Source organism: Triturus cristatus, chromosome 5_2, assembly GCF_964204655.1.
Source record: "Triturus cristatus chromosome 5_2, aTriCri1.1, whole genome shotgun sequence".
Taxonomy (NCBI): Eukaryota; Metazoa; Chordata; class Amphibia; order Caudata; family Salamandridae; genus Triturus; species Triturus cristatus.
In genome coordinates, this window is record NC_140588.1 from 1,041,108,280 (window position 1) to 1,041,121,402 (window position 13,123).

Genomic DNA, 13,123 nt, shown 5'->3' on the forward strand with positions numbered 1-13,123 from the left:
GGAAATAAAACAGGTTAAACAAAGCCGGGTTACTAAAACACGAAAAAACGTACACATGCATACTAAGACGGCAACAGGAAGGGGGCTCTGATGTTGTCAGCAGGGTGGGGATCACCAAGAATGTGGAGAATACCTATAGAAAGAAAACACACATACAGTGGTAATATCAAGGACGAAAAGGAGAGGTTATTTAAATGAGGTAAGACTCCCAAAGCTATCTGGAGAGAAACTTAGGGAAATTATTTCAGAGATGCAAAAGGAGAAAACACTGAGGACAGGCAGTACACCTGCTGACTTGTTCCAATTAATACCAGAGTTGATATTAAATAAAATATTATGGGTCTTCAAAGAAGTGTGTGGGGTGAGACGACTGCCTCCCTCATAAAGAAGAGTGCTGATCATACTGATCTCGAAAGCGGACAAACAACAACACAACTGTTGTTGAATCATCTGCTAACAATGTTGAATGCAGATGTGAAGTTAACTAGTAAAGCTCCAGCAAACATAAGCTACAAAGTAATACTCTCATTCTTTTCCATGAGGGCCAGTCAGGCTTCCTTCCAGGGAAGAGTACCACGCACAATATCAGAAGACTAACGCATTTTATGTACACATTAGCGACCTCGGGCAATGAATAGGCTCTGGCAACATTAGACATAGAAAGCAAATTTGATACTATGGGCTGAGACTACATCTGGCTTGTAATGGAAAAAATGGGTTTTGGTCCAATTTTTTTCAGCTGGGTTAAGCTTTTATCTGCTGAACCAACGGTGAAACTACAAACTGAGAGCTGGATCTCGGACAGCTGGACACCGGCGACGCACACGGCAGAAGGAGGGCTGTTGTCTCCCATGTTGCTCACACTGGCCTTGGAACCCCAGGCATGGAACATGCAAACAACATTGGCACAGTGGAGTATAGAAGTAGGCATTACAAAGCATGGTGTAGCTATACACAGGTGGTATGCTGGTCTACTTTAAGGATCTAGCACATTGTGTCCCTCTCATACTCACAGCGCTAGACTAATTTAGGAAAGTTACCGGGTTAAAAAAAAAAAAGAAGTGGCAAAGATCCAAAACATTTCCAGTGGGTAAGTGTAAAGGGGTAGAGGGCCATTATCTCCCAGATCTGGGTATAACTTGGGAAACCAAAACCAACATTTTATATACCTGTGGATACAAGTCACAATAAAATATCCCAGTACACACTCAGTATGGGGAGAGTTCTGACAGAGCTTAAACACTCTGTAGATCTTTGGAAGACATTACGTTTGTCTATCATGCAAGAATACTGCTAACATAGTCTTCCTCCCACTGTCACTTTTTATTTTGCAAAAATCTATATGCCTATACCTCACCTTGTTCCGAGAATTATATGGACTAATCTGCTTCTCAGTCTGAGCAGGGAAAAGTAGCTGGATCAGTTTAACTACACTGATACTCCCTTAGTTGGGGGGTGCGAGACTGGGCCTCCCCAACCTATTCCTGTACTAAGCTGCAACACAACTACAGCACACAGTGCACTGGTTTGACAATGGCAAACATTGGGGAAATAACCTCCTTGTTGGCACATTCCAGCAAACCCACTTTCTGAGGTATTCCTGATGGGGAACAATATGTCAAAAGACTATCTATATTGAGTCAGACAGGATGGAGGAATCTGGGAAAAATATTCACATCGACCTGGCCTCACATCCCTTACCTTAGCACACTGCTCAATCAGAATCTCCACCACAATGTTTTGGAACTTGATGTTCATCATGGCCGCCACTGTATCTTCCTGCGCCCTCAAGAGTGTTGGCCCAAAGATAACCGCCATGTTGGAAGGTGTCATCAAGTTCTCCTGACTGTGCTCGCATACCCTGTGGGAGGAGAAGGAAGAAAGGGAGTGACACAGTAGTAAAGAATGGAAGAGAGGCATGCGAGGGCATCAACAAAAGAGGGACAGCAGAGAACGGTGAATGCCCAAGACATCAAAAGATGGATCAATGGGAATGAAGCAAGATAATGAAGACGGAGTAACAGAAAAAAATTAAAAACACAGTTTGAAATATTTTTCCAATGTTCCCAAAATCAGAGACCGTATAGAATGAGCCTGCCCGGTCGGTCCTGGGATGTGTAGCACGAGCTATGAACACCACAAAGCCTACAGTTTATATTATATTCCACCTGGCATAACTGAAATCAGTTGCATTGCTTTGGAAGTGTTTGGCATTGCCCTAAATGAAACATATTCAACAATTAGGTTTAAGTCCCAGGCAGGCAAGACGAGGAGGTGACACTTATATATTATATTTAGAATTTGTAGGTGGGTGGTCATTTCGTTTTGGTTTTCTCCGTGGGTAGGGTTTAACGGTCCCAGTGTCCATATTTCACTCCGTACTATTCCTGCTTCTTCTCTTTTAATTTTTTCTGTGCTGTATATATACCTGCCTTTTACTTTCCATCTTTAAATGGTTCACTGCTCATTACAACCTTTAGCCCGACACACCCACCTCCTCTTCGTCAGATTGGAATGCACAAAGATTTTTGTATTTCTCCTGACCATTAGCACATTTTCAGGATGATAAAATACAATCAAATATTCTGAATTTCAATCGCATTGTTCCTATTTTCCTATCGTCTCTCTATTTTGCATTTTCACTGCTTCCCTACTTCAAGACTAACTGCAGACAACACAACAGCTAAAAAGCATCCCATCGTCTAAGGACACCCACACTGAGCCCATCGAGTTGCCACAAATCTGTCTCCACTTCATCAGGAAGTTAATGTGGCTCAAAGGTTGAGCTTCTGCATTCCGTCACCAGCTTTCCTGAAGTACTATTTATGGTTGTAAGACATAGTACAGCACCAACTGCAGTGTGGTTTTAGATACAATGCACATAGAATTGGGTACTGGTGGTACTTGCTCACCACTGCTGTCGATGTCTGAGGTTTTCAACACGTTTCGCCATGGGTTCGGCTCACCACTGTCTCCCAGACCACCGGAGTTAGGCGAAGAGGCCTCAAGTGGCTTGCTTCGAAGAATAAGAACAGGTCTGTGCTCTCTGTGCTGCATTTGAGGTGAGTCAAGGTTCACATTGTACCTTCTCTTTCACCTGTTTGTGGGTCTGCGACTACCCTGCATCACCAGGCATGGGCATTCTGCAGATTATCCACAGATGTGTCTTTTGGTGTGCTGGGGCAATAAGAACTACAACTTGGACACTGCTTCACAGCCAATGAAAACAGAATACCTAACGTGTGTTTGAAATACGGTCCACTGGAGGCTGAACATCTATTGAATGTTGCGAAAAAGTCCAACATCCTTCCTGACTGGTACCTGGAACAAGCATGAACTTGCACATGGGTTACACCATGTCCCAGTGCTACAGCTGCATGTTATACCTGGAATCTACTCTTTCACTGCTCCTTGGAGCTATCCCAGTCCAATGCAGGACTTTATAGTTCTCTTTACTTACTTCGTTTTATAAGTAGCTTCACTTTCTTCTGGTTAATTACACATTGTTGTACTCCATGGTGTTGTTTTAATAAAACCGACAAATGCTTTTGCAAATCATTCACTACGTTCTATGAAAACCCAACTTTAAAAATTCGTAGATAACGTCTGATGCTACGTACAGCACTTCTGTTTGATGGTTATACATTTTCAGTACAGTCGAAAAACAGTAAAACTCAAATATTTCAATTCATTTGTGGTCCCAACGCGAAGTCCCTGATGAAGGCGCTACTACTTTCAAGACTGGTTACTAATGGCCTAATGAACAATAAGAAATGTAAATATGCAAATATAATAAAAATAATTGCAATATTTAAAATATACAAAAACAAATGTCATTAGTTTGCAAGAGATGCACAAGACAAAAAAAGTTCAAAATTGACTTATATGGAACGAGCAATACAGCTGGCTACAGGATAGCTTATATTAGTGTACCTTGGCTGCACACACAGGTACTGCTAGTAGATTTAAAAAGCTGCAAATACTGTAATATGAAATAGATGGTAAGGGCGGGTGTATCGGTCCATATATTTCCTCCTAGGAGGGATCATCATGTTAGTGACATATTTTGGCAAAGCAACTGAGCCAGAGCTTTAGCAAAGCTAAAAACAACACTCACAGCTTATCCCTCCCCCCACAGTTGAAGGCGGAGTCTTTGACCTCACCATATTGAGCCAAGATGCATATGGTTCCTGTACGTGCGCCAAAACATCTAGAAGAAGGAAAAAGTTACATCTCCGAGACATAATGGCAGCATATGCACTGCCAGATATCTGGCATATGAAACATCCTTCGGAGCACCAATATGCTTTGAGCAGTGCTTGACTGAAACACAAGCATGGCTTGACCTTTCTGTGGTAACAGCTGGGACCCAAGAAAACTGGGTATTAATAAAACCAACAACCTTTCCAGATCGCTCCCCATTGTGAAATGAGAAAGGGTAACAAGGGTCGAAATTGAGAATCAAACTATTTTTCGGCAAACTATGATCCTAATAGACATCTAGTGCAAGATAAGCCATGCAAGCTCAAATCCACATCCATCCTTGGATTGCTTTAAGGCAGTACGATAGGGGAAGAGGGGTGTTGGTCAAGAGAGAGTTTCAAAGGGAACAGAAAACAGACATATTACTCAGTTACTAGCACAACTTGCGCTAACTAATACTCGCGAACGGCTATCTAGTCTTTTTCTTCAAAACGAACGAGTTATGCATGCCGCAAACTGTAAAAAGCAACTATATGAAAAAGGCAGCAAAGTCGGCAGACAGTTAGGTTGACAGGTAAGATGGAACCGTAAGAAGAATTCTTTAACGACCTTCTAATACCGCCCCTTAATGTTGAACACGCATCTCTATTTGAAGCTCTAATAGAAAGGTAGGCAATTGCACAGGCTATGAAGGAGTACCTGGGGAAAGGTTTAGGACTAGATGGGTTCAGTAGTGAAATTTATAATAAAACATAGTAAGGCACTCAAACCCCACCTTTTGACAGTATTCAATTTCATTTGGAATCAGCGGAATCTTCACAAAACCTTCAAAGAAGGCAATTTTTGTACTTTTCGAAGACACAAAATCAGATTTTATAAAACACGGCTTATATCACCCAAAACGCATATATAAGATTTTTTATGAAAATAATGGCAAACTGCTGGGCGTCGGTGACTAGAAGCATGGTGGCATCTGATCAAACTAGTTTCATTCCGGGGCATCAATTAATCGCACAAACTCAATTTGTTGTTGAAAACATTTCATATTTTGAAAGACAAAAAAAAGGAAAAAATCATTGTTTTCTTAGACACCGAGAAGGCTGTCAACTTGGTTAACTTGAAGTATGCATGGAGCATCCTAAAAAGAATAGAGGTACCCAGAGTGATAAGTGAAAAGATACCTATCAGAACAGGGGCTATACAAGGACGCTCCTTTCCTTTTATGCTCCATTTATACAGCCACTAAGTTAAGGATAAAAGACCACTACAAAGCTGTCTGCCCAGGTACACAAAAATCAAACTATAAGTTGAAATTTTCTCAGATATATTTGGTTATAAAATCAATCACACAAAATCAGAAACCATGATTTTCAAAGTTAGCACTGAAATCCTTCCACGTGAAAAAAAAAACTATAATAAATTCAAATTCAATAAGATATCTTGCTATACAAGTAAGCCATAGTAGTGACAAATGGCCATTTACTTGCCAAGCTAAGAAATCAATTTAAAATATGACATACAATTCCCTTAATCGATATAGGGAGAATCAACCATGAAAAATAACAATCCTTCTACAGGTCCTATTTCTTCTTTCAGACAGTTCCCTGTTCGATAGCTAAGAAATGTTACAATAATTTGAATCCAGAACTATCCAGAGTCATAAGGATGAAAGAAAAAGTAGAGGAAGCAAAAGTCTTCTTGTCCCCTATTCCGTTGATACCACGCCCTGATATCGAGAAAAATGACTTAGCAACATCCTTGGGCTATCTGCCAAGATAAAACAACTTCAATTGGCCCCATGATTTGTTGTGTTGTGGTACCTGATCAGGCGCCGGGACGCCCCTTGGCTGGGGCAGCTGTGCGCCTTATAAATACTATTAACATAACATAACATAACATAACATGGAACCTTTTAAAAAAAAGAACATTTAAGAAGCCAAGCCAAACTAGTAAAGATTCGTAGAAAAGGCTAGATATCACATCACTATTCCGTTCTCTTGGCAGAACAAGAGGAGCATAAAAAGAACAACTATTTTAGAAATACAGGCTAAGTGGCTAGAGGCAGGATTACAACTACAAGAATGGGTCGTTGCCACAGATCTACGAAGAAGATCCACGCTGTTCTGAAAAGTGGCACTGTAAAGCATTAACTCTAATTCTTAATTTTCATTTTTAGATTACAATATACAAAAGCTTAAATCTTGGGTCCCCTGAGTAACACTGTATTGTCCCTAATAAGTGACCCAAGTTGAGTCATAGGGAACATCGTGTTTGTTTATAAATTGTCCAACATTACATGAATTCCGGTCACACGCTTAAACCAGATTAACTGACCTTGTTGGGTGCTGATCGAGATCTCAGTAAAAACTGTCCCTAGGGGTTTGCCTTTAGAATACCAGAACACATGGTTCAGACAATACAATACTCTTTTGGGAAAATTACACTGCACCACAACTTTTGGAATGGGTTATATATAGATTGTTGGTTTGGTAAAGCAAAAAGGCCCAAAAGTAGCGACAAATTACCTTTACCAGTGCCAAGGCATGTCCTTACTGGGCTGAAGACAGCACAACGAGCAGAACATCCAACAACTTTTCTTAAAATGGGTCTGTATGGTGGGAATCACACCAGGCAACAAACTTATCCCAGAGTCTGGCGTCAACAGATTATGGAGATCAATGCCTGGCTGTAGAATGACATCCATGACTTCGGGAGGGAGGTCAAAAGCAGTCAAATATCACCACTCAATCCCCACCCATGGAGCTGCAGATTGCACAGGCATGGATGCAGGAATCTGCCCTGCTGTTCCTACAGAGGATCCTTCCATCCTCCTAAATGAGCAGTCTTATCCGAAGAAGAGGTTCTTGCCCAGAGGTTCCGGGTACAACTCTCCTCGCCCAATCCAGAGCCACTAGGATGACTTGGGCCTGTTTGTTCCTGATCTTCTTCAGAACTCGGCACAGGAGAGGTAGAGTTGGGAAGGGATACATTACTCCCGAGCTGTTTTGTAGGCAGAATGTGTCTCTGATAGAGAGCCTTCTCGGGAACTCCAGCACGCAAACTGTTGGATCTGCACATTCTTGGCAGTGGTAAAAAGATCGAGGCAGGGTCCCCCACAAACCTGGACCATCCCTGCAACACCTCTGGGAGTCGCTGTCATTTGTGATCTGCTAGGCGTCGGCGGCAGAGTTCATCCACCCTGGCATTTAAGGATCTAGACAGGTGGTTCACGACCAGGTAAAAGCCGTGATACTTTGCCAGGTCCAGAGGCACAGAGCCTCCTGGCACAGACTCCAACCGTCCCTGCTTGTTGTAATATCACATGGGGGTGGTGTTCTTGTCCATGAGGACTTGAACCAGCCTCCCACTGTGATGGTCGCAAGGAAGGACTTCAATGGCAATCGAATGGCCCACAACCCCAGTACATTGATGTGGAGACAGGTCCTTTGGTCACCTCTCCCAGATGACCTCCCCAACTTAACGGTGATGCAGCCACCACCACTGTCAGTAGAGTAGGGAAAGGGGCCTGCTGCCGATCCATTTGTGGTCAAGCATCCCCACTGCACGTCTTATGCAGTTTCCCTTTAAACCCTAGATGGAATCTGGCAGGTTTCCTTGGTGCTGAGCCCACTGAGACTTGAGATTCCACTACAGAGCCCGCATGAGCCATCTGGCGTACTCAACAATCAGGATGTAAGAAGCCAAGAATTTGGAAGTAAGGCTCGAAACTGCACTGTATCCAGAAAGGCTCTGATGAACAGGAGCCTCTGTGAAGTATCAGGTGTGACCCAAAGATATTAGGGGGCTGCCAGTCACTTGCAGATGGTCTACGAATGACTGTGGTGAGCCTGCCTTAAACAATCAGTTGCTGAGGATTACTTGTGAGGCCACGGGGGAGCTGGGGAAACTGAGAATGCTTTTGGTCCTCTTTAAACCACAGGTCCAAACTGTGGAACCTCAGGTTGGGAGTATGGGAATATGTGTCCTGCGGATCCAGTGCTACCATTTAGTCTCCTGTATCCAGGGAAGACAGAACCTGGGCCAGCAAGAGCATCCTGACTTTGTCCTTTTTTAGGAAAAGGTTCAAAGGGCAAAGGTCTAGAATAGGACAAAGGCTTCCCTCCTTCTACAGCACCAGGAAATAATGAGAATATCATTCAGTCCTCATTTCCGAAGCCAGAACCCTCTCTATGGGCCCTTTGTCCAAAAGGGTCTGGTTTTCCTGCTGCAGAATGGTCAAATGGACCCCCAAAGCCACACTAGTGTAGGTGGAACTTGCGGCGGGTCAGAGAGGGATGGCCAGGGAGCAACCCTGTTGAATGATTTAGAGGACACACCTATCAGATGGGATGCTCTGCCACCCTTAAAGGTAATAACATATCCTGCCTCCTACAGGGTGGCCATGTACAATTGAGGCCAAATTAAAGTTGCTTGGGAGCTGACGCAGGAAAGGCAGGGGACTGGGCAGTAAATTGCCTCTGCTTGGCCACTAAAAAAGGACTGGGGGTTTATTGATGGGGTGGAGAGCCTTGATATTGTCTTTGCACAAAAACCCCATTGGAAGCTTCAGAAGAGGCATCTTTGCTGGGGATAGTGCTGCACTGGTGCCTAGGGAGCATGCTATGGCCCTGCTTTCTTTGAAGTGTTCCCGTGCCAAGTCAGTCTTCTCTCCGAAGAGACGGGTGCCATCAAATGGCATATCCTTAATGATGCTTGAAGGGCACCCAAAAACCCATGGCTCTCATCCACGGGTAGTGTCTTAGCACCATGCTGGTCATGCTGCCATGCCTAAGCAGTCAGTAACATTCAGCCTTGAGTTAATAATGTACTTCGCTGTATCTTGGCCATCCTAGATGATCTGAGCTACATTGGAAAACAATTAATCAAAGAGAAACAGTTACCAAGACCTTGCTGACCATATCCTACCAAGCATGCAAGTATGTTCCTAAATGGAAGCTGCTATTAACAAAACGAAGGGCGAGACTGGCAGAAGAAAACATCTATTTTCAGAATGGTTCCACATGTTTGAATTCCTTGAAAGGGGGAGTTGTAAGAAATGAGTTTGGGGTCAACCTTCTTGTAGAGACCTGGACAATCCAGCTTTCAGGTGTGGGATGTTGAAAACAGGAATACACGGTCTCTTGTAGCAGGTCCGTGGCGTCTAGCCACTGGCGTATTTACCGGCAGACAAGAGCAAGTTTTGACCAAGGTGCCCATTGATGTGTAAGAGAGAGCTTCATTAAAAAGGAAGAAGCAGTTCCCTAAATGCCTGTACAGGCTACAGAACTTCCATTAGCACCCTAGTTTTGACCTCAATGGATGGCAGCTTCAGGCCAAAACCTTCAGCTGCACGCCGGGTGCTCACTGCAAAAGAAGCTGATCCCTCCGTTGATGGGTCAGGGGAAGGAGAGAGAACTCAAATGAGTATCAGGGGAAATGTCCATTTCATTGGGCCCCAGCAAATCCAAGTACAGATTAACATCATCATAATATTGGGCAACATCTCCATTCTCATCGCCAAGGTTATGCTGGCTTTGGTCAGAGTATGAACAGGTCAAGCTGGTTTTGTTTTGGCTTCAGACAAAATAATCAGGTTCATCTCCAGCACTGATGGTGTTGGGACAAGCATTGACATGGCAGGAGCCGTCAGGAGCCTTGGTGCTGGACTGAAGTCAGGTTGTGTGTCTGCCCCGGAGTCAAGGCTGACCCCACAGTGAGACCCAGAGGCACAGATGGTGTGGAGAACAGATTTGCCAATGGTAATCCGATAAGAGGCCTCCTCGCATCCGTGGGACCTAAAGGTGAGCCAGAGGAAGCCAGAAGGGTACAAAATATGTGCAGCATGGCTTCTTTGAAAGCCTATATCTGATTTACCGTTGCAGACGGATCCGGAAACTTGGAGTGCATCGGTTGAGGAACTGGTTCATCACTAGGAGACCAAGATCAAGAGGCATCTTGGTGTCTGCATGACTTCTTTGGATGAGAGTGGTGGGACAGAGGAATCCTGCTCCCACTTCTGTCTTTTTTTACTGTCCTGAGGACTTCGAATGGGCAGAGGATCTGCCATGTTACTGGCATCAAGAGCAGGAGCGGGTCTGCACCCATGACTTCAACTGGGACTTACACGTCTAACGTCGGTATTCGGCGACATACAGTTCGGCTTTCACGTTCCAGATCTCCTTGGGGTTCATCCGGGCACAGTCATTGCGAGGGTGGGAGTTGTATGATGATTCTAGGCACCAGAGGCATACCTTTTGGAATCTGTGTCAGAAAACTGTTTGTAACTGGTCCTACAAGGCGTATACCCTGCAGTTCTCAGTGAAGACATGCCCACTTGCACACTTTATAATAATTTTAAGCAAAACAATTTCATCAGAAACCTAAAAAATCTTTGGAAACGAGCTACAGATCAGCATCTGAAGGCATGAAAAGAAAGGAACTGACATCATAACGCAGGGGTGGTGCTTACATGTGGCTCAATATCAATTCAGGGTGACATGGAGCCAATACAGAGCTGCAGGATGCTACCTGCAGGTGTGCGAGAGTAATGCTGAGAAAAGTCTTTGCATCCAGTCTGGTGGTATTCACAAGGTGAGGAATCTGCAGTTAGAAATATTCATCCGAAAGTGTGAAATGTGAGGCTTTTGTAAAGGGTTTAAAGAGAAGGGATAAAGAATTTTAAGCCGAAGGGCTGCAGGTACCAATAAAGGAGTTGCAACTGATACCTATAGTTGTAAACAACATTCCTAACTATCATTGTCCATGTATCCCATATGCCTGAACCGATGGTGTGTCTTATAAATATGAGATTTATTGAAAGTTGTATTGCGGTCCCTATAAACACTGCGGTAAACAAACAAGTGATGGTTGGAAGGCTTACGTTAATGTCAGCCATCCACTGGTAATTACTCTGGCCACATTCCAGGCCGTTGTTTGTGGCCCACCATGCCACTCTAGACAGTAACCAGTCATATTCAGATCACTCTGCTCCAATATGACCAGCCCAGCCCAAAATGCCAGGTCAGCTCCCCCGTGAACTGGAACACAAACACCTAAAGACCGGTTTCAACCTATTTGGGCCTAGTCAGTGGGGGCTGCTTCAGTCCCATGGCACAGATAGCATGGGTCCAAAGTTTGGGCATGTCTGCCACACCTAGGACATTGCAATGAGGAATACAAGAAGGTGATGGGTGGAATATTTTGTAAATTTCACTTGACAGAATGCCTGCAGTCCTCATAATGAATATGAAAAAATTAGAGTGATAAGACAATATTCTGTTACCTGTAGTCATTCCCTTTCCAATTTTCACTGGCATCCCAAATATTAAATGTCAGACGTGAATAGAAAGCTTACCTGACTAGGTGTCGTAAAAGAAGCTCGAGCATTTCTCGATTCTTTTCAGGTATTTTATAAACCAGAGAATGGATGGCTCCAAGACGGTAATCCAGGTTCTCCGATTCTAAGAAGTAAAAGCAAAGGAGAACTCTCAGAACTGTGGCTATTACAAAAACCTTCCCTGATGAGTGGCTAACGAAGGTGTGCTGGAGTCGGGCAGCATTAGACAATCAATACTTCATAGCACTACGTGGTATGAGGACTGGTGCTGATGCCAAAGGAGACTCCCATCACAGCATCAGTGACTGTGCCAGACATGGCACTATGTCATTATGTCAAATACAGAAGTTAAGAAATAGTCATTGAGAAACCTCCTTGAAGACCAGTACACGTTTTGCTTGACATTACATGCCCTGCTAATACAAACTGGTCATAATGAATTCACTTTTGGAAAAAGGGATTTTCATTTGTCTTCACCCAAAGTAACACTAATCCTATCCCTTACCCTATCGCGAACCCTAATACTATCCAGAAACCTAGTAGTTACTTTAAACCTAACGTTAACACTAACCCTAAACATGATCCCAACACTAAATCTAACCCTAATGCTATCGCTAACTGCATCCCTGAACATAACACTAACCTTAAAGCTAACACTGATATAATCCTAACCCTGACCCCAACGCTAAATCGAACCCTAGTGCCATCCCAAATCGCATCCCTAAACCTAACACTTCCTTTAACACTAATTCTAACCCTAAAGCTATCTCTAAACGCATCTCTGAACCTAACACTTGCTTAAACTTAACACTAACACTAATTCTAACCCTGACCCTAACGCTATTCCTAACTGCATCTCTAAACCTAGCAGTTATCTGAAATCTAACACTAATCCTAACCCTAACACTATGCCAAGCCCCATCTCTTGTAAAATAACTTAAACCTAACGCTAACACTAACCTGGACCCGGACCCTAACATTAACTATCCCTCTTAAATATCCTACACTGACCATAATTCCATCAATAATCCTACCTGGTAACATGCTTAACTACTCCTTACCCAACCCATAGTAACAACCCACACCTTAACTTTTTTTTCAAATCATTTCCTTTTTTTCTGAAGGGTAATACCTAAAATATTTAGTTGCTATGCTGTTTTTTAAAAATAATTAAATATTGGAACCAAAACCACAAATGCTAATATCACTTTTTGCCATTAACAATGCGTGATTCATGTTTTCTTGATAGATTCATTTCCATAACTACCTAATCCCAGCATAAAAATAACACAAGACCTGGTTCGAAGCACTGTTAAGCATGAGTTACCACATTGACAGTGGAAGAACAGTACTTAAACAAGTTTTTAGTGTCTGTGACGTGGTACTGACACTAAAATTCAACACTAGCCCGGAGATTCTTGCCAACCACTTAGTTTACCTGTGTTACCAAACGACCGGCTTGTCATGTGTGGCAGCAACATGGTGCCAAAACTTTCATTCACTCCCCATCCCTAAATTACTCAACAATAGATTTTGTCCTTTGGAACATTCTTATGTTTTAAAAAATAATTAAACACAAGACTT

The 13,123-nt window shown here is 43.2% G+C and overlaps 1 protein-coding gene across 3 annotated transcripts in view; it reads right to left on the reverse strand.

Annotated features, from left to right (window-relative positions):
• OPHN1 (oligophrenin 1) overlaps positions 1-13,123 on the reverse strand; it is a 656,285-nt gene that overhangs the window by 122,530 nt on the left and 520,632 nt on the right. For all 3 annotated transcript variants that reach the window (XM_085608318.1, XM_085608317.1, XM_085608319.1), the window contains 2 exons: positions 11,558-11,663; positions 1,702-1,861 (listed from right to left, as the gene is read on the reverse strand). In XM_085608318.1, the coding sequence (XP_085464444.1) occupies positions 1,702-1,861; positions 11,558-11,663 (266 nt within the window). The remainder of the gene's footprint in view (positions 1-1,701; positions 1,862-11,557; positions 11,664-13,123) is intronic.